Source organism: Doryrhamphus excisus, linkage group LG11 (genome assembly GCF_037039965.1).
Source record: "Doryrhamphus excisus strain RoL-2023G ecotype Guam linkage group LG11, RoL_Dexc_Guam_v1.1, whole genome shotgun sequence".
In the NCBI taxonomy this organism is placed as follows: domain Eukaryota; kingdom Metazoa; phylum Chordata; class Actinopteri; order Syngnathiformes; family Syngnathidae; genus Doryrhamphus; species Doryrhamphus excisus.
The window spans coordinates 11,481,967-11,504,274 of NC_136367.1; the positions used below are offsets into that span (position 1 = coordinate 11,481,967).

At 41.8% G+C, this 22,308-nt stretch overlaps 1 protein-coding gene across 10 annotated transcripts in view; it reads left to right on the forward strand.

The window, feature by feature from the left end:
* Positions 1 to 22,308, forward strand: part of pard3ab (par-3 family cell polarity regulator alpha, b) — a 179,690-nt gene that overhangs the window by 74,408 nt on the left and 82,974 nt on the right. For 8 of the 10 annotated variants that reach the window (XR_013629454.1, XR_013629455.1, XM_058080481.2 and 5 more), the window contains exons 6-11: positions 4,870 to 4,967; positions 6,539 to 6,622; positions 7,918 to 8,043; positions 11,147 to 11,544; positions 18,606 to 18,745; positions 19,522 to 19,650. Coding sequence is in view for 8 of the 10 variants with exons in the window: in XM_058080481.2 (XP_057936464.2) it covers positions 4,870 to 4,967; positions 6,539 to 6,622; positions 7,918 to 8,043; positions 11,147 to 11,544; positions 18,606 to 18,745; positions 19,522 to 19,650 (975 nt within the window). In the remaining 2 variants the exon portion in view is untranslated. The remainder of the gene's footprint in view (positions 1 to 4,869; positions 4,968 to 6,538; positions 6,623 to 7,917; positions 8,044 to 11,146; positions 11,545 to 18,605; positions 18,746 to 19,521; positions 19,651 to 22,308) is intronic. The other 2 variants (XM_058080505.2, XM_058080519.2) reach the window with 2 other exon arrangements.

The following is a 22,308-nucleotide window of genomic DNA, read 5'->3' on the forward strand; positions in this document are numbered from 1 at the left end:
CTCTATGAATTATTAAAATCTGCCTCTTCTCTGCGACGGGAAGGAGGAGAAGTCTTAATGCTGCGGTCGGCAAAGTGTAGCCATTGCTTTCTGATTTGTCTGCTGCTGGGGTCAGATGATTGGGTAACTGTCAATCAAATCGGCATCATCAGGTCCATTTACCGCTAATGTTTGTTTGAGGGGAAGACAACATAGTTTTTTTTCTTCTAATTGTTTTCTGTTATGACTGTGGAAATGGTCTCCTGCCCCATGAAACCAGCATTCAGTTGCGTGAATTTTCAACTTTCCCAACTCTTTTATTATGTGTAATTGAACAAAGCAAAACTTGTTCTCAATCAGAAATCACTCCACACTCTTTATTGCTCTCTGGTTCTACCATATCTTACTTATTGTGTGGAAATATGGGCTAATAACTATAAAAGCAATCTTCACTCGCTAAATGTACTGCAAAAAAAGTCAGTAAGGATAATTCATAATACTAACTCCTTATTTCTAAAATGAAAAATACTTCAACTTGCTGATATAGTTCATCTTCAAACAGCTAAAATAATGCATAAGGCTAAAAATAAGCAATGAGCTAAAAATGTCATCCAATACTTCTCTACAAGAGAGGAGAAATATGATCTCAGGGAAGAAGTACATTTGAAACACTTCTATGCTAGGACTACGTTATGCTAGCCATAGCATTTCAGTATGTGGAATCAAACTATGGAATGGATTGAGTAAGGAAATCAAACAATGCACAACGATGAGCCAATTCAAGAAACAATACAAGCAGTTGATGTTTGCTAAATACAAGGATGAAGAGTCTTGAACCAGTCATGATGTGCTATATATATCACTATATTGACACTTACTATGGTACCCATTATGGCATTGGATGCTCATATCACCGAGTACTTCAGTACCAGGTACATTATAAAAAAAAACAAAAAACCTTAAACTGTATTAACAAATGTAACAGTTAGTGATTGTAAAAGTACCAGATGGAGGGGTAGGATTTAATAAGCTTTGCTTCTTCCTACTCCTTTTGGACATGTGGAACTGGGAACTGATTATGGGATGCACTCAATTGTAATCTGATGCATGTTCAAATGAAATAAAACCATTACCATTAATTGTGTAAACGTCTTTGCCATCTTTGGCTCCCATTTCCCCGTATTGTCTTGCGTCCACATACGTACATACTCGTACATGCCGCTGGGTTGCCACTGTCAGAATGCAGCAGCCAGGTCCTTGGTGATGAATTACATTGAATAGAAAGCGTTTGTGACACGTCGGCACGTGCTGTGATGAAAGGCCGTCTCATTTGCTCTTTCTTTTAGTTGAAACCCCCCACCGTGTCTTACTTCCTTTTGGCCTGATAAATACTGGCATGTTTCTGATTCTCTTATTTGTATTCCTCTTTTAAGCCGTGAGAGTGGAACACATACAGTGGAAGGGTTTGGTGGTTAAAGAAGTTGGAGTATGGTTGCTGTAAGAAGGGAAAAAAACATAGCTTTCTATTTTTTTTGCTATTTATTTCCATCCTATTTTGAGGCGAGTATTACGGGTGTTACATTTTTTCGAAAGAGTGTCACATATTTTAAAAAAAATGAAAGGCTAGAAGGGGCACTGTAGTAAACCAAGAAATGTCGCTATGATGAGATGTTATATACTTTATATTGCAAGAAAAAAACAGATTTTTAGCTTTATAATGTTAGATTTTTTTTTAATTTTCTAATTACCTCAACTTTATTTTTAAATAATCCAAGTAAATTTTCTTCTCATAATATTTTGACTTTATTCCCATAATATTGTGACTTTTCTGGCTGTTTTTAAAATTTGTTGTACTTTTTTCGTTGCCTTCTCATTTTCGCTCCCTCTTCAATCTTCTCTGCGTGGGTGACTAAAGCGTTTTTGTTTTTTGTTTTTAATTGAGGTCCTTGACATGGTCGAGGAATCGTTTCACCCCTGATAATAATATTTATATATATTTATATATATATATATACATATATATATATATATATTCTTATAATATATATAAGAACTGAATTGGACAATCAACTCAGCATCTGTGTTCTTCCCTATATGGTTTTGGTCTCCATGATGGTAAGCAGAATCCAGAATCATTGCATTGTAAACATGTTCTCGGCACACTGCTCAGCCATGAATTGCTCTAATAGAGAGTCTAAATCAGGGGTCTCAAACACGCAGCCCGCAGGACACTAGTTTGAGGCCCCCGCCTTGATATGAAAGTTTAATGTTAGTGCGGTCCGCGCAAGTTTGATCTGGATGCTGTATGGTATCATGTACCCAGAAAAAATTATTACCTTTGATTAATGTTCATGTTAATAGTTATCCTCCCTATCTGTGTGGAAGTGGTAAGTTTTTGGCTATTTAAGTTTAAAGGAAATAACTTGAAGGCTACCGTTTAGGTCGCTAGCTCTCTAGTTTGCGAGTTAGCATGTGTCTCAAGACCCTGCAGTTGCGCAATATGTTGTAAATAAAAAGAGTATAAATGTGACTATAGTCGTGTTTTGTCATGTCTACAGGGCTCTAATAATGCTTTGTTCATTTTAATCTGAAAAAAATAATTTGTCTACCCACCAACTATATGTGGTTTCTTAAGTTTTTATTATTTGCTGTTTTATTATTATTACATTTATTTATTTATTACTGATTGATTGATTTTCTTTATTCTTGATTTGTTTATTTATTTTTCATCTTATTTTGTGCAGAAAAATAAAAAGTAAGATATTTGAGAACAGTGGAATGTTTTATCAGAGCTCTTCTTGTAGAAAATCGGAACCAAAGCAAAGTTCATTCATTTTTCTGTTTTTAATAAATGCGTTTTTTTTTTTTGAAAACCTGATGCGGCCCAGTCTCGCCCAGACCCTAGCTCCAGTGGCCCCCAGGTAAATTGAGTTTGAGACCCGTGGTCTAAAGGCTGTCAGATCAGGAGAGTGGGCAGGTAATGGTTTATCCGTACGTCATGAGATGAGGAAAGTACCCGTTGAGGAAATCCAGTGAAACATTTGAGCAATGCGTAGGTGCATCATCCTCTTGGTCAATGGCGGTATTCATGTTGACTGCCTGTTTTCTCTGAGCTGGAATGAATTTCCTCATCATCATTTCCACATAGCGCTCATGGCTCAAAGTGCTCCCACAGACTACTTCCTGTGGGGATACCTGAAGGAGAGTGTATACTGCAACAACCCATTGACAGACCATTGAGGGCCTGAAGACCTACATCCGTCAGCAAATTGGGAAAATCCCTCTTGAGATGTGTGGGAATGCCATCACAAACTTCAAAGTACGTACATGTTGCAGCTGTAATCCACAGAAGAGGAGCGCCATCAATTATTGAACCGTGTAGAAAGGAAGAGACAAAGTGGGAAACTTTTGGTTTCTGTTAAGAATCTGTAAATACCTTTTCTTAAGTTCTCATTTCAAAAACTTGTGTATGATTTATGGTAAGATTTTATTGGCTCGCCATGTTTGCAGGGCTAGGTTTCAGTGCTGAACTGTTACATGTGCAGTGTTTTCTTACTGGATTTAAAGGGGAACTACACTTTTTTGGAATTGTAGCCATAATTCACAATCCCTCTGTGAAACATGAACAAATTTACTTCCCTTTTCGGTGCATTCTAGCACGAGAAACCAAGTTAATATGAGCTAGCTAACAACGGACAGTATGGGAAATACCTATTTTGACGCTATAGCGCTTGCAAAAAAATGGCAACAGTGTTCCGTTTCCATAACTGACTTGTATAATAACCAAGCTACAGCAATATTATTATTGTAGCATCTACGTGAAAAACTATTCATCTGGCAAACTAACACAACGCTCAGACAGGAAGTGAACATGTCGGTCATCCTTGCTTCCGCTGAAGATGGCTCCACTTGTCATTTTGTCATGGAGTGTGATCAACAGCAGTCTGAACAGGCGGAGAGGACTTTTAACAAGAAGATGACAGCCCTTTCAAAGGCTGCCCAGCTCCGGTGGGCACCGGGTGTCATGGCAACCGTACGGCCACCTCGGTAACAGAAGACTCATTTTCATACTGATGAGGTGTCCGACCACTCGCTCTCCTCTTGGGTGTCGCCCTGAAATTTTAATGACTACTACTTTATCTTCTGCTCTCGACTCGGACTGCCCTGGCTGAGTGTATGTGTGTGTGTGTGTGTGTGTGTGTGTGTGTGTGTGTGTGCATGTAGGCTTTCAGGTCATGACACTGAGCTTCACACCTCAGTCAGACATGAACATGAGCGCCCATGGTTAATACAAGCGCAGAACAAAGGCCATGCAAAATTGAAGGCCATGTATTTTTACACTTGTGGAAGACCTCCTCCTGTCTGCTCGACCTGGTGGGTCCAGGTTAGAAACCGATTAAAATGGATGTTATTTATGTTATGTTATTTATGTGGTATTTCAACAAACAAATGCTTTGATCTGGAAATGAACACCAATTGGATGGAAATGTTGTTGACATCTTCCATCTTGACAATTTGGAGTGGCCAATTAACCTAGCATGTTTTTGGAATGTGGGAGGAAACCGGAGTACCCGGAGAAAACCCACGCATGCAACGGGGAGAACATGCAAACTCCACACAGAGATGGCCGAAAGTGGAATTGAACTCGGGTCTCCTAGCTGTGAGGTCTGCGCGCTAACCACTAGCCCACCGTGCAGCCCCGTATTGAAACCAGCAGACAGCAATTTTATTGGGAATATTTGTGCTATTTCAGAACCAAAGTGCGCACCAAGTATGTTTATTTTTAGTATAAGTCAAACTGAGCTTCAATGTGTCAATCAGTACAAGACCAGCACTAAAAAGTGTTATTTTTTTATTGTACACTAACTTAGATTCTATGTCCGTCTCCAGGAGGAAGATGCGAGACAGCAGCAGGAAAATGGACGTATCGAGCCGCTTGGCCGTGTCGACTCCAGCATGGTGGACCACACCGCCGCGAGGTCTCTAGAGTAAGTCCTTCAACCCTCAAGCTCTCCTGTCTACAATGTCACCGTGCACTTGCTCAGCACAGCAGCCATTATTTTACCATCAACCGTATTAAACATTGGAGGAAAGTGTAACACAACACCAGAAAGCTCCTGTGTTGTTTTGTAAAAAGTCATTTTCAACCCCCCGTTCCTGTCACTTGAGTGGGTGCAGCTCCCACACACTCGTCCACTCGGCTGCTGTTATTAACTAGTGTGTCTTATGTTCCTCTGCTGCACGCTTCCACTTTGATATGCAGGTATGCTATTGTTATTATTACTGCTCGACTTTGGCTTCTCACGCCTCCAACTTGTCAACACGGGGCCCATTTTTCCCAAACTAATCATAGTTATTGTTTCTGAGCTTGCGAGGCTGGATTATTCGCGCTGAAGCACTCAACTACAAACAAATGTGCATCTTACGCTACAAGCTTGTTTTGACTCCTTCACGATACACTATACGGACAAAAATATTAGGACGGCTACAAAAATGTATGTGGAGGAAGACTTTGTACAAGACTTATAGTATAGTATCTCTATAGGTGATATTGTGTATGTGCCCCCCTCCCGCTCAAATTGGTGCATTTTTTGCAGATGCGCTAATGACACACAGAGCACCAAGGCTGGACAGAAGGGAAAAAAGAAAGGAGTAATCTGACCCGATACTCGTTGCCACAATGATTGACAGCACACAGCAGTATAAGGAGAATAAATTGGCAGAATTTACCCACTCGCCTGTCACTTCCTGGTTGTGTAATGGTACAGCTGCTAACTTTTAGAGTTTTGGAGTGCGAGTTTGGTCCCAGCCCTCAACAGTCTCTCTTAATTTCTTATTTTAGTACGCCTAAAACAAATTACTTTACCGTGTGTTCAAATTCCTCCAAAATATGCATCTAACTAAATTCAGGTTCATGTTAAATTGTATAAAAATAGCCTTTAATGGGTGAGTTATATAGGGTAATTTTTGTTCATGGGCCGCAGAATTCTGTCACTTTTGGAATAAAACACACCTGTATGGACGTGGCTATGTGCACTGGCAACAGAAAGGTGCTACCACGAGATATGGAAGCGTACAATTATGCTATTATGAAATGTCTTGATAAGATGTAGAATTAAGTTTTATTTTCCTGAGACTTTTGTCCACCAAGTGTGCATCACCGCATTGACGCGAAGTGTTGGAATTAATATGTTTTCTCTAAATGAGTTTGCTTTAAATATATGTTTATGATTGAAGCTACTTTATGTGACATAAGTATAAACATGACATCATATCCGGAGTTTAGCTAGAAGAAATACTCAGGACTTGAAATTAGCTCCAGGGAATGTTATTATTTTCAGCCGTTTTTCAACCAGCTTCCTGTAAGTTTTATTAAGTTTTCCTCACATTTGATTTGGTTTTCTCATTTTGGTGTCAACACTTTCTAATTTTCTCTTTCTGTTTCTCATGTATGCCTTTTGTTGGTTTTATTCATTATTCTTGTCATCACGTTTCCTCATTTTCTATTTGGTGTCCCCCACCCCATCTCCACCTGGTCCACCCCTTTCCGGCGTCCCAGAGACATAGTCAAAGTGGTGGAGGTGACAAACGATGGCGGGCCCTTGGGAATCCACGTGGTGCCTTTCAGTGGCAGGGACCGCAGGTAAAAATATCTCGTCCAGAAGGGAGGTTGCTGCTTTTAAAACGATAACGATGTTGCTTTTTTGCATTTTCTAAGAGGATAATTGCCTGCCTGCTTGACAAATGGGTTTTTATTTCTGGAGAAAAGAAGTCTTTAAGGGTTCACAACGTACCCTTTTAGTAGCAGCCGTGTGTTGCTGCTTGATGATGCTTAAACACTCGCCTGCATCATGAAGCCATTTGCCAGTTTACTGTGATCAATCATGGCGGTTTGAGGCCTGCAGGTGACCGTCATATTTCTCTGAGGCTCCTGTCACGTATTCTCGGCAACACACACACACACACACACACTGTCAGGAGCGCACAAGCACAGCTGGAACAAGGCTGGGAAGGCATTAGAGGAATTTCACATCTGGTTTGAATATTCCCAAAGAGGCCAGAGTCCGAGTGGAGGAGCACTTGGGAGCAGAGCTGACGAGAGGCCCCCTTTTCTTGGTCTGTTTTTTTTTTCCAGGGAAATAAGATCTGTGACGATACAAAAGTGGTTCTTATACTTCATTGGAAGTCAAGATTGTATCGCATTTTTTTCCCCGGCTGACTCAATCGCCCTAAAAGCACATTTGTAATGCACTTTTCCTTTATTGGCAAAATGTGTGGGCAGGCATTACTCCAAGATTAAGCTTTAATCAGAGGAGTAGGCCCTTCGCAGCAAATCACATTGTGTTCCCACTCAAATCCAATCAGTGGGAATGTTTGTGAACTGCCCCCCCCCCCCCCCCCCCCCCCACGAACTTTGCCGCCCTCACTGTAATCACATTCTCATTTGTATTGAATTAGACGCCTGAGCAGGCTGAGCGTTAAACTGTACAATCTACTCAATTTACTCAGGTGGCACACACACATTTTTGAGGCACTTTGAGTTTGAGTTCCTGTTTTGGGTCTGGCTCTATAATCCACAACGTGCCCTTTCAGGTGCCACCGGCACCTTGTGCACAGACCCCTAAGCCAGTTTGCCACACTGGATTACGACAAGCGTGGCGGCTCAGGTGCTTGAAGTTGTCACGCCATGATGGGCAGACCTCAACCCGCCTGCCAGAAATACACCTATGTGCTCAGAGAAGGCGTGGAAGAGTCGAGTTAGAGTCCTGACTATTGCCTCATTTATAACAACACAAATCCAAATACAGTCCAGTCCAGTTGAGCTTATTGGTACTCTTCGGTTTTTACTGGTTGATGGAAACAGCCACCCTAAAACAGCCATACTGAGCTCTCAATGTATCGTCTATTGTGTTGACTTTGAGCTTTTGGACCTTTCAGGACTCTTGGCTTGTTGGTCAAGCGTCTGGAGCACGGAGGCAAGGCCCAGCAGCAAGGCCTTTTCCAGGAGAGCGACTGTATCATCAGAATCAATAATGGAGACCTGAGAAACATCCGCTTTGAACAGTAAGCCAGCCGATGAGCTGCTGAGTTCTGGAGGCCTCGTGCAGGACTTTTGATGGCTTTATCAGCCTTCATTCTTCACCTTTGCTTTCTTCCCTTCGCTTTTTCTTACCATCTTCTCCTGCCAGTGTTGCGTTTGGTGGCCGACATCATGGGCAAAATGCGCGGCAACGTCCAAATATGGACACTATAAAATATATGCTACGGGAATTAAAAATGCTACAATCACGGCAATGCTTCAGGATCAAAGACAAATGCAAAAAAAAGTGCCAAAAACACACACAAATGCTGCAAATTTACGGAACAAAAGAGAATTGTCATCCAATACTTCTCTACAAGAGAGGAGAAATATGATCTCAGGGAAGAAGTACATTTGAAACACTTCTATGCTAGGACTACATTATGCTAGCCATAGCATTTCAGTATGTGGAATCAAACTATGGAATGGATTGAGTAAGGAAATCAAACAATGCACAACGATGAGCCAATTCAAGAAACAATACAAGCAGTTGATGTTTGCTAAATACAAGGATGAAGAGTCTTGAACCAGTCATGATGTGCTATATATATCACTATATTGACACTTACTATGGTACCCATTATGGCATTGGATGCTCATATCACCTCCTACTTCGGTACGAGGTACATCATAAAAAAAAAACCTTAAACTGTATTATGGAAAGCAGGAAGTGAACAAATGTAACAGTTAGTGATTGTAAAAGTACCAGATGGAGGGGTAGGATTTAATAAGCTTTGCTTCTTCCTACTCCTTTTGGACATGTGGAACTGGGAACTGATTATGGGATGCACTCAATTGTAATCTGATGCATGTTCAAATGAAATAAAACCATTACCATTACCATTACCATAGAACACGGTGACGCTCCAATAGCAGCCACTAATAGCAGTCAAGCGTTTCTGTGTAGCAGCATTTCAATCCCTGAGAGCTAGGAAGTGAGTGATGTGAGGAAGTGAGGTCTGACCCAAGGCCTGCTTGCTCTTGCGCGCAATATCACCTCCTACTTTGGTACGTGACAGAAAATTAAAAGTTATTTTTTTTTTAAATAAAAGTTAATTAAAAAAATATATTAGGAAAGCAGGAAGTGAACAAATGTAATTTATTGTTTTTTGTTTTGTTTTTTGTACTTTGTTGAACAAATTTTTTTTTTTTGTTTTTGTAATTTTTTAATTTGTTACTGATTGTAAAAGTACCAGATGGAGGGGTAGGATTTAATAAGCTTTGCTTCTTCCTACTCCTTTTGGACATGTGGAACTGGGAACTGATTATGGGATGCACTCAATTGTAATCTGATGCATGTTCAAATGAAATTAAACCATTACCATTACCAATTTAGCCACACCCTACCGACCTGGGGCACCGAGGGATGGGTTAGCTGTCTTTGAAGAGTTGGGGAATAAAAAAGCAACATTTTTCTTTGGCGGTAAAACTTTGTTGCCTTGTAGCCTGGCTAACTTCCATTTTGCTCTTTCCATCAACTTGCAGAATTTTTTTCATGCTATTGTGTTTGGGTTCAGTGTGTGTTTCTTTGGCCATTTATTTAGCATTTTGGATCCTGCAGCATTTTCCCGTTGCATGTGTTTTATGGTGTTTGTGGTTCAGTTTTGCATCGTTTCTCTGTTTGGAGCGTTTGGACATTGTTGCACGTTTATCAGCCAACAGCCTCCTGCTGCCCGAGCTAACGTTTCCTTGTTTGGCTCCGACGGTGGATTTGATCTCTACAATCCTATCAGCTTTTATTCCCACTGCGCTTCCCTTTGTGCATTTTCGACAAGGAAATAAGGCTTCTAACACTCCCAGCTATCTTTTTACTGCTCATATTGCTTTTTTGCATCATTCCTTGTCTATGCAATCCAACTGCTAACATTCCTAACTTCTCATGAGAACCTACACGCTGCACGGATGCAGACGCTTGTCTGAAGTTGTGTGCGTTTTGATTATCTCGCGCGCTTGCCACGCGGATGCTAATGGGTTTATCCGGCTGCACCGCCCCAAACGGAGGATTTGTATGGAGCGCCGCTTATAATGCTCGTGCTGTGTCAGTAACGTTATTATAGGATCCTCGTCAATATGCCGCAGCCGTTTTGAGCACGTACTTGCAAAGTTAATCTCACTGCAGCCGAGAGAAAGAGGACCCGCATAGCAGACGCTGGTTAGAAAAGATGTTATAGGATGTTGTATTGGGGGGGGGGGGGGGGGGGGTGTTCGCCATGTTATTGCGTCGCTCCAAGTGTCATTACTTTGATGCAACTCACATTTTTTGTCTGCTACTCCAACAAGTCCGTCTTCCCCAGAGCACTTTATTAGAAAAAAAAGCAGGCTGCAGAATTTCACAGCACACTTTTGGAATGTAAAGGGTGGAATAGAAAGATGTTGTTGCTCCGTCATTCACCAAAATGGCCTCTCGGCTGCCAGGGACGAGTGGACAAGTCATACCAACATGTGATGGAGCGTAGCAGATGGTGCTTGCAAAGGATCTGCTGCTCCAGGGTGCTGACAAGCCAACATAAGGTTCCATCTGGGCCTACTGTACATGAGCTTGCGCTGCCTGGGCGACTGGGGGGTTAGAGGAGCATTTTCTGTAAACCATCCAATCCATGGGGGGGCTACTCATCCACAGCCAAATGAGAGGATTAAGTGATGGAGCTGTCAGACAGGGTTCAGCCCTCTAATTTTAGATGTGTTCATGCCAACAGAAAGTCATAATTAACACCATGTTCATGTCCTGGAAGATGGATGGAGCATGTCGGGCACTGGTTACCCCCCCCCCCCCCCAATATTTTATATACTGTTAAGAAACTGATCATATACATTTATTTAGCTGTACTGTACTGACTGAACGCTGAAACCTGATAAATGCAACACAATGGAGAGAGCAGTGAGGCATTCAAGAGTCAAATTGATTCGTACATGCTAGCTAGTAGGTCTGTAAAAATATTGAGTAAGTCTTCCGCCCCCGAGACCCCATATTTGAGAAGTACTGATGTAGGGTAAGACATGTAGAAAGATGATAGACGACTCTCAAGTGTTTTTACTGCACTTTGCACCTTTCTCTTTCCTGTGAACGTCTCCACCTCCTCTTTCCAGAGCCCAGAACATGTTCCGTCAGGCCATGCGTTCTCCGGTCATCATGTTCCACGTGGTCCCCTCATCCATGAAGGCCAATTATGAGCAGCTGTCCCATGCCGAGAGGAACCCCGCGTACTCCTCTGGCCGCTTCAGCCCTGACTCCGTGTCCAGCAGCGCCATCTTGGATCACACCACTCCTCACAGGATGTCCCGACACGGCTCCCAAACGCACTCGCACTCTCATCCTCACCCTCATTCAGACCAGATTGATGGCTACCCGCCCTTAAGTCATCCGGCTGTCTCTGCTGCAAAGCCTCCCACTGGTCAGATCCACTCACCTCAAAGGAACTCAACTCCGACCCCTGGCGGCTACAGTAAAAAGGTTGGGAGGAGGCTCAACATTCTGCTGAAGAAAGGTAAGAGGAAACAGGTTTGGACATTTACACATACACCTTTCCGGTGGGGCAGAGTCGCTACTGCCCACGGTCTCTGTTAGGGATCCATCAAGCAGAGGACAAAACCGTCTCTCCGCTGTGTTTAATCAGGAAATCGGCCACTTTTACTTAAGCATATGATTGGAATCGTACAGATAATACATTTTTAACAGATCACTGCACAAATAATATTTACTAAGTTATTAGTTGTATTTTTTATAACATCCCTGAAGTGAAACAACCCTACATCATTGTGATGACAAAGGCATGCTTGGACGAGTTAGGTGTAGAAGAAGCCCTACAACGGAGATGGTGGACCCCTGTAACCAGTGTTTAATTGTTTAATTAGTTGTAGATAGTAATAATTAGTTGACTGTTGGGAAAATATCTGATTATGATCAGAATTGGTAGGTAAGACTCAGGGAGAGAGGAAAAATGAACCTGGATACACAAATCTGAGTTTGCTTTAGGCAGTGTCTTTCAACCTTTTTTGAGCCACGGCATGTTTTTTACGTTGGAAAAAGTTTGCGGCACACCAATAACCAACATTATTTGCTTCTTTCAGCTTTTTCCTGATTACGGACTTGCCACAGCAGATCCTTTTGATCCGCATACTAATTTAACCAACAATGTTATAAAATGTCACCACTCCCTCTCACGTGCATCACTAAGTCTATTAGAGGAACGAGGCAATCAGCTACATGTTGCCACACGGACAAATTTTACATTGCTCTGTCAGTCTTTACACCAATGACACGCAACATATTTGCAGAAAATTATTAATACATGTTAATTTAAAAAAGTGATATAGAATAATTCCTCACGGCACACATAACGATTTCTCACGGCACACTTGTTGAAAATCACTGCTTTAGGCAGTGTATTGTATATTTACAAGCATAAACCCCAAAACAATACAACAACAAAAAGAAAACAAAATACAAGGCATACAGTGACAATTACGGTTCAAAGTTGTACAATCAGGTACTCAAGGTGGTACCTGATTGAATGGCCATTCAGGGGCTGCTATTTAGGACATACAAGTATGCAACATGTGAGATTCACAATGGTTTCCGCTGATAATTAGTCCGTCGAGTCTTGGTGACCCAATAATGAGGACTTTGGTGTGAGAGGTAGTGACCAAAAAAAATTGGGGAACAGTTCAGGTTGGCTGCAGTTCAATCAACCTCCTACCAGCCCTGAAGGAGCAGGTGGGTCGTCAGTTCATCCACATGGAGTCCAAGCCGATCCTGGTTCTAGTCCTCCTTCGCTTAGCTCGCCATCAATGTCCTGTACCAAACCTGTCCAGTTCCGTTCAATCTATAATATATGAAATGCTCATAGGTAGTCGGTTTTTGGTGAGTGTCTTCCTGTTGGCTATTAATTTATTAGTGTGTGTGTCATGTGATCAAGGTGCATGGATTTCCTGATTGGGTGCACAAAATCACAGGAGTCAACCCTCATGATTAAAATCACCAGGGTGTTGTATATTAAAACATTTCATTTATATTTTATATATATATATATGCACTTATTATATGAAAGGGATTATTAAATAAAAATATATAGTATACAAATATATATAAATAAATTATGTTAACAATTGGGCGGCACGGCGGTCTAGTGGTTAGCGCGCAGACCTCACAGCTAGGAGACCAGGGTTCAATTCCATTCCAATTCATCTCTGTGTGGAGTTTGCATGTTCTCCCCGTGCATGCGTGGGTTTTCTCCGGGTACTCCGGTTTCCTCCCACATTCCAAAAACATGCTAGGTTAATTGGCCACTCCAAATTGTCCATAGGTATGAATGTGAGTGTGAATGGTTTGCCCTGTAATTGGCTGGCCACCAGTCCAGGGTGTACCCCACCTCTCACCCAAAGACAGCTGGGATAGGCTCCAGCATCCCCCGCGACCCTCGTGAGGAAAAAGCAGTAGAATATGAAAGGATGTTAACAATTTCACTTGGGTTACACCCCCCAATTTCTCCACCTTCTAAGGATTTAATGATTTCTAATTCCATGTGACTTTTCACATTTACTTTTCTTTTTTTTGACACACTGCAATCAGAAGAGTCTGTGATTGGGGGACGTAATTATGAGGAAAAACCTGCGCTTTGCGGACACGTAGAAACATCTTTTGTGGATTAAATGTTGAGATTTCTGTTGTGTAGCCTTTAACTGACAGCTGGCACAGGTGGCGCTCACCAATAGGAAGCCAGGCATCGGGGGGGCCAGAGAGCCTGTTGCTAAGCAGCCACCGGGTCCCTTTGTGTTGTCAAGATACCACAGCAAAGAAGCAAAGAGGCTGACAGGACCACGCCATATGCCGGAGCAAGTTTTCACCCAAATCCATTTCCTCTCTCGGGACCCAAGTGGAGCATAAATCATCAAGCACACAGCTGGTTGTTGTTGGGGCTTTTCCCGCTCCCCCCCCCCTTCACCCCCGCCTTAGTCCCCAAATCTCCTTACATGCCACCAGACCTGTTGTGCTGGCAGAGATGGTATCTTTTCCCGTCGAGCCCGGTGTTTGCTGTTGTCAAAGCAGACTTTAGCAGAGATTAGCGGCATCTTGCAAGAGACCGCTCGCCTCGTCTAGCGTGGTTGGAGGCGCTGACTTAATCCCACAGCTCTGAGCGCGGATTTAAACATTTCCGCATTGTTTGTTTGTTTCAGTTGTCACCGCAATAAACGCTCAAAGCATCAAACTCCGTCGCAGCACAGGAAATAGTTTAGATGTGTTTCCAAGACGCTAATGGCCCTTTTTTGGAGATGCTCCTCCCTGTTTCAATGAGGCTGTGCTCCAGTGTAATAGTGCACCCCATGCGCCTGCGGGGACGTGATTGTCTCATCAGCGTGGAGGATTAGAAGGAGGATATGAAGCAGAATAGCTTCTGTGTTTTGCTTTGGTCAGACGGGCCGCCGGGATTAGTGCGCGTGCAGCTTGAATACTCATTATTGTCTTCACATTATGTCTTTATAGTCATTTGGCAGAATTTCACAGCAAAGCTCTCTGATGGGAACACGCAGACACTTGATCATTGTTCTCAACTTGTACGTTTGGACATGAGTGCATCTTATCAGCGCCTCGCAGGTAGATGATTGTCTACTTTCCACGTTAACAAGAGTGACCTCCGCACCGGCTGCCCGTAATTACTTCCACAAAGTCCAGCTTGTTGCTTCCCAACATTAATCATCAACTTGGTGATTAAATACATAAATACAGCCACAGTCTGGACAGGATGGAGACTTGATCATCATTTCCTGTTCCTAATTAATCTCATAATTGCTTTGTTTATCCATTAGCGGTGTTGATGTTTCATACGTTTGTGTGCTACTGCTAAAGATTAAGGATGTCCTGTCCTTGTTCAATCAATTTGGTGTTTCAAGAACTGTGGCAAAATGCACCTCTTTCTTCTGGTAAATTCTATGACAAGAATCCTTAGATAATAATAGATAATAATATTCAGGAGGTACTCCGTGTTTTAAGTCAGAACTTACACTTACTTTTCCTTACTTTTGGTGATGGTTTCATTACTTTGGAAGATACATGAAGAGCTTGCAACCAAAAGGCGCTAAATCCAATTTTCACTAAGTTGCATGTTTTTCATGAGTTTAATAGACCTCTGTCATGTGTATCCAAATCACATATTTTGGTCTTGAAATCATTTTAAAAAATATGAAAAAATGTGATATGAAATTTATGCTTTCAACCAAAAGGCGCTATTTCCATTTCAGATTTCAACCAAAAGGAGCTAAATCCCTTTCTTTATTCTTTATTCTGATTGGCCCAAGTTTCCCATCTATTGATAATCTGACCAATCAGAGAGAAGAATACAATTGGCACTGCACATACAGAAAGCCAGTATCAGTGCGCATCCTGTTTTGTTTGTGTACATTAAGTACACGTATGATAGTTACAGTATGTTATGCAATTCAGGAGAACACAAATTGTGTTTTTACAGTATTCTGTAACATGGAAGTTTTTTTTTACGCCATAAAAGGCATGTCTCTACCTTGACACCTCCAACTTTCATGAGAAACATTATTTTACTTGTACTAAAAAACGTACAATGTAAAGAGTTTGTAATGAGATGATTTTTGTCACTGTCACCTTCGTGGTGCAGTCAAATATGAGCACTGCTTTTAATAAAATTTTTATTAATTTAATTAATAATTATTTTGTATTGTATGTTGAGAATGGCTTCTGTGTTGTAATTATTTTATTAGCATAGCACATTTAAGCACCTTACATTCTTTTACAACAATGCCATTGAAGAAGTTAAAGGTGACTTCAAATTTATTTCAGCCAAAAGGCGCTAAATCCATCATTTCAGCCAAAAGGCACTAAATCAGAAAAAAAATAAGTAAAAAAAAATAGATAAAATACATGGTGTGTGCAGGATTTTTATAGCATGCATTTTTATGACCTATATTGATAGCTCTTTCATTTGCAATATAGACTTGATGACCAAATAGATTGATATGTGCGTAATTAAAAATCATTGATTTTCTCAAAATCAGTCAAAATGGATTTAGCGCCTTTTGGTTGCAAGCTCTTCATATACAAGTTACATTGCAATACGTCATATGGTGCAATTCAGTTTCGGTCGTACGGCAAGATGGAAAGAATCTGTTCAAGGTTTTAACTTTTTTTTTTCGGGTTCCCAATGACATCACAGACGCCGCAGCACTCCCTGGTCTATTTAATAATAGGAACAATAGTTGCTTCTAGTGGTCATCTCGTTACAATCCTTTACCAATGATTTACTTGGTACAAGCACCTAGTATCAGATAATGTGTGTCACAGTTATGTCACATGGGTCTTAAACATGTCATCATAATTATTATTGTAATTTGTATCACAGGTTTGAAAGACACATACTTTTAGCATCATTATTGTCACAAGGATTGTCGTACTCTTTGATGAATACACTAGAGATGAGCCAGATAGTCGTTACGGATAATGTAATGTACGAGTATGAAACAAGTGTCATTATGCATATTCGTGTTGAAAAAGAAATGCTCATTATTAATTCACTCTTCACGCTCTGTGATTGGCCAGTAACGCACAGAGGAGTCGAGCGTTGTCTCATTCACGCACACGGTGCAATCGGCATGTTAAAAACGGCTCCTGTTCAGTGGGTCACACTGCCTCCACTTGTGTTTTCTTCAGTTTGCATCTAAACTTACTTGGTCAACTTGTCTCCTAACGTACGCTCGTATGCCAGTTTGTGTTCCGTCAGGCAGGCAAGAAATGTATTCATTATTAAGTCATCACAATATCATCACAATATAAGAATGAGTACATTTTCAGTTGGCCGTACAGAGACAGTGGCAACAGTAACCAACTGACTGCCGCATTGACTGGCCACCACATTAGGTACATTTGCAAAGTAGTTCCATCAAACGTTGCCTGTATGGCTACGGTCAAAGATGACACCCCTCTCAATATGTTGCAGTATCAACGTTGCAATCTTTAACTTGTTTTGGACGCGGTTCATTTCACAAGACCGCTCTTGTGTCTGCCTGTGTTTTTTTTTCCTCCCGTCTGCTCTCGTTTAATTTGGCTGATAGTCACTTGAAAAACTTCACTTCAAGTACTGAACACTGTTTTTTTGAGAAAAATACAGTAAACATGGCTGACAGATGATTTCCCTATTTGCCATCATGTTTGTATACAGAGATCATTTCAAAAATACCGTATTTTCCGGACTGGTAGCTCATCAGACTGCTGGCAACGACATTTCGTTGGCAATTTCACTGCTGTGTTATTGTGCAATGACAATAAAGAAAGTCTAACCTCGTCTAACCTCTAACTATAAGTTCCACTTTTTTTCATGGGTTGGCTGTTCCTGCGACTTATACTCCAGAGCGACTTATAAATGAAAAAAGTGTTTATGTTCCATAAACAGTGGACACCTTTTGTGTTCATGTTTATTTTTGGTGTAGCTGAATAACCATTGTGTTAGCATATCTTACACCTATTCAGCCTGTTCTCTATTCTTTTATTGTTACAACTTGCCTTCCAAGAGGACGTAATGTCTGTTTTGGTCAAGTAGTTTGGAAAATAAATTACCTGCAAAAAATGCGACTTATGTACGTATGTTTTTTTCCACCTAATTATGCATTTTTGGCCTTGTGCGACTTATACTCCGGAGCAACTTATAGTCCAGAAAATACGGTAATTAAATAATAAGTCTTACAGATCACTTATACTCATACACAGTACAAATAAGGCGGAATAATAATACATATAACAACTTCTGCTCAATCCATGTCAATGTCAGACTTATAATGTACGTATGAATAATAAATGTATGAATAATAAACATTTATATTTAATTTATATTTAATAATAAATAAATGTATGAATAATGTACCAATGTAAGCCCCACATGTTTGTGGTTAAACCACGCCCACTTCCGGGTTTATGACCAGCCCACTCCAGATGCAGATACAGTTCATGGTCTTCTCGGCCATCCCTAGAACAGACATACAGTCATGTCATGCTTATTTTTAACAAATTCGGCGGAATCGGACAGAACAATCAGAAGAGTGCCTCGCGCTTTGGAGACAATCTTTCACTAAAAGAACTAAAATGATTTTGTCCTTCCTTCATTGTGGCGACGCCCAGCGCAACTAGTTTATCTTTTTGTACTATATGAATCATTTATGGGAGGGCCTACGTAAGGACAAAAGATAACACTATTGTAACACAAGGACCGCCTGTATATTTACTATTGTGGTGGCTCTGTACTGTATCATACTGACAGCTGCATCTCGCCATTTTATTTCGCTGTCACAGACAAGTATGTACTGTTGAGCCAACAGGGGCCGCCTCTATACAGGAAGTTCTAATAAAACCAGCAAAATGACACAAATGGTCCCTCTGAGTAAGACACTTATTTCTGCTTGCCAACCTTTTGTTTACTCTTCAGTCTCTGGGTGCTGGTTTAAATGGGTCCCCGCTGCAATTGTCCGAGCTAACTTCAGACATCCAGTGGCAGCTTATGTTCCATGCTCTTCCTCACCTCTTGTCCCGCAGGGCCGGAAGGACTCGGCTTCAGCATCACTTCACGCGATGTCCCCATCGGCGGCTCGGCGCCCATTTACGTGAAGAACATTCTTCCACGGGGAGCTGCCATTCAAGATGGCCGCCTCAAGGCTGGTGACAGGTTACTGGAGGTGAGAAAGACTTAAGTGCACAATTGTCATGTCCGAAAAGCGGTTGGAAGAAGCAGATTTTAAGGAATCCTTCCTTCTCTCTGTAGTTACTGATGGTTTATTCACATCCTGTTTAGTTTAACATGTACCTTGTTACAACATTTGCAACAGGGAAAAACTTTTTAATAAGGTTAATGTTAAAAAATAACTTTATGAGGGCGGCACGGCAGACGAGTGGTTAGCCCGCAGACCTCACAGCTAGGAGGACCAGGGTTCGATTCCACCCTCGGCCATCTCTGTGTGGAGTTTGCATGTTCTCCCCGTGCATGCGTGGGTTTTCTCCGGGTACTCCGGTTTCCTCCCACATTCCAAAAACATGCTAGGTTAATTGGCCACTCCAAATTGTCCATAGGTATGAATGTGAGTGTGAATGGTTGTCTATATGTGCCCTGTGATTGGCTGGCGACTAGTCCAGGGTGTACCCCGCCTCTCGCCCAAAAGACAGCTGGGATAGGCTCCAGCACCCCCGCGACCCTCGTGAGGAAAAAGCGTTAGGAAATGAATGAATGAAAAACTTTATGATTGTAGATATTTTATTGGGTAATAAAAAATTCAAGTAAAAATGGACAGGAACGTTAACAGGACATCATTAAAAAAATCTAAAGCTATTGGAATGAAGTCAAAAACAGCAATTATTTGACAGCCTTGTAATACCACAGTATCCCTGTGGGGGTGACAGTGAGTCGAATCGTGACAATGAAAAACAGAACAGCTGAATTTTGTGTAATTTTGCTCAGGTAAATGGAGTGGACCTAAATGGGCGGACACAGGAAGAGGTGGTGTCCATCCTCAGGGCCACGCCCATGGGAGGCTCGGTGGGGCTGCTGGTCCTCCGCCAGGAGGAAGCGTTTCTCCTTCGAGAAGTGGTACGTACTATGCATCACCTGCCATCTTTGCCGCAAAGCAACATAGTTAGCATCATGTCGTTGGCATTCCGCATTCAGACAGACCTCCGGCCCCCCCGACTCCTTTATTGTTAATACGCTGCTGCTAGCCTGAGAGGAAACTCTCTTTTCTCTTAATCTCTCCTCACCTCGTCCGCCTTCAATCCGTCTCTGCTTCTCTTTATCTGCCCCCCCTCCCCACCCCCACCCTCACCACCACCATTACCCCCGTCTTTGGCTACTTTCTTCTCACTTTGCAAGCCAGCCTCCTCCGTCTTCTCTCCTCCTCGCTGACGTGTGCATGTGTGAGCACGAGCAGACGTGTGCACGCTGGCTTGTCAGTCTAGCAATCACATGAGGCCGCGGAAAGAACCGCACAACTCCTAAAAACTCCTCGCTCTGGTTTTCATTTCGAGCTGTGCGCGAGGCCAGATGTTAGCGCTAATTGCCTATGCAGCAAATGAGATGTGATGCCCCACACATCTGCTTACATCAAAGTTGGATTAATAAGTGCTCTCGTAATTACACAGGCCCCCCAAAAAAAAATGTAGCTAAAGTGCAAGAGATGATTGAGGAGTGCCGTCTGTTTTTAAACTCCTCTCTTAGCCCCCCCTCCCTGGTGTAACTCAAAGCTCATTAAGTAGCATCCTAGCACGCCTCAAGTCTTATTTTCTCTTTTATTGACATAAAAAGGTCTGGCCCAGCGGCCCGTAGGGACATTGGAGGCTAAAGCAGCCAGGAGTGCCAATCAAACTGCTTATTGGTGACAATTACGGCTGCGAGGGATGCAGAGCAGGGATGGGACGAAAAGGAAGGAAGTGACTTCTGGGTAGATGAGAGCTGGGATTTGAGTCAGTCTCGTCACCATCTCATCACCAGCTGGCATGGAGAGGAAGTCCACGGTACTAAAAGAGCCCACTTAGGATGGGGGGTGGCACTTATATATTACAGTAGATAATATGTACATATTAAGATGAATAAAGACTCCTTTAAAGACAATCTTTTGTAGCACTTGGCTACACATTTAGAAAGCTGTTTGCAGGTATTGAGCTTGTGATGCTTAGCAGGGCTCGACAATAACGATGTACCGATGGCCCGGGGCAAGTAAATCCAATCAGTGATATTCCCGTGGGGCAAGTACACTTTGGCATGCCATACTGCCAAGAGTTTTTTAAAAGCGGTTCTTGTTGGGTGTTGGTAAAACACGGACTGCGTAATTCCGGTGGTAATTTGCAAACCAATCCTTGCAAATCTTGAAATGGACCAATCAGAATCGTTTATTTAATCCACAGTCCATGTTTTACCCACACCCGTTCTTGTTGGTGATCAACCAATCAGCGATGGTTTGACTAGGAAAACATCTATCATGGCGTCCCTGCCAACATGGTCTAATTCTTCAACAACTTGTGAAGGAAAAGAGCAAAAAGTGATGAACCAGTGCCTCCTAAACAAGTATTTTATTAGCGGCAGCAAATCAAATGATGGCACAGGTGAGTGAATCACATTGCTGTGACAATTTGAAGTGGTCACAATGAAACACCACCGATTAGATCCAATACCAAGTGCTGATTTTGCACAAGCTACAAAATCTAGCGCTTCCATTTCTCTGTGGATTTTTCTCACCTTTGCTTCACAAATTATTGTTTGACCATTGAGCATTTTTTTTCTGGATTCAAAACACTTTACTAGTACACAAATGTGTCTATTCAATAATGTTTCTTTGTGGTGCACAACTTCTAAAAGGCAAAGTGCCTAGAAGTCTCTTGACAATCCAGATTTCCATGCAACGTCATGATCTATGTAGGAAAACAACCACAAGAAATGATAATCATTTCATCTTTATTTGAGATTCTCATGTGATGCCACAAAAATGAGATGATATCATTATGGCAGTCTTTTCATTTTACATGGGGCAAGTTCGGGCAAGTAGTTCTCACCTTAAGGATTCCCCATGGGCAAGTCATGCTTAGGTTTTGTTAGTGTCCCATAGCTGTTAAAGGGGCCCCATCTTGCTCATTTCACGGGCTTTTAAAATGATATTGTTAACATATTGAGTTGCTTATTGATTTCAGTGGCGGAACTCCACTGGAGGGAGTCAATGTGTTCAAAATCCTGGTTTTTGGTCTTTGGATTGGTCCTAAGCTTATTTTCAAACCGCATATCGAGTACATTCTTGATTCTTGCCACCGATCAATTCATTGGTTTTCATTCCATGTACGGAAAATAATCATTTCCAACTGTTACTTCCCATACTTGATTATGCTAATGTCGTTTACCAAAACACCACTGACTGTCCTCAAATATTTACGTCAATATTTGGTAAAATTCTTTATGCAGATTTGTCTCGAGATCTCCATTCAACACTCGCCATTGCATCATGTATGAGGCGCTCAGCTGGCTTAAGCTAATTCAGGGCGGCGGTTTCACTGAATCTTGTTTCTTTTTAAATGCATCCACTGACGTGCTCCACCATATTAAAACAGCTTTTGGTTTATACCTAATAAAATACTGATATTAATATTCTTCTTGGCCGAAACGCTCATATAACTTCAAAGTGCACCAACCTCACGATATGGCACTTCCCATCATGCCCCTTTTAAGTGCTCACGTTGTTATATTACGTTTGACTTTTTCTTCTTC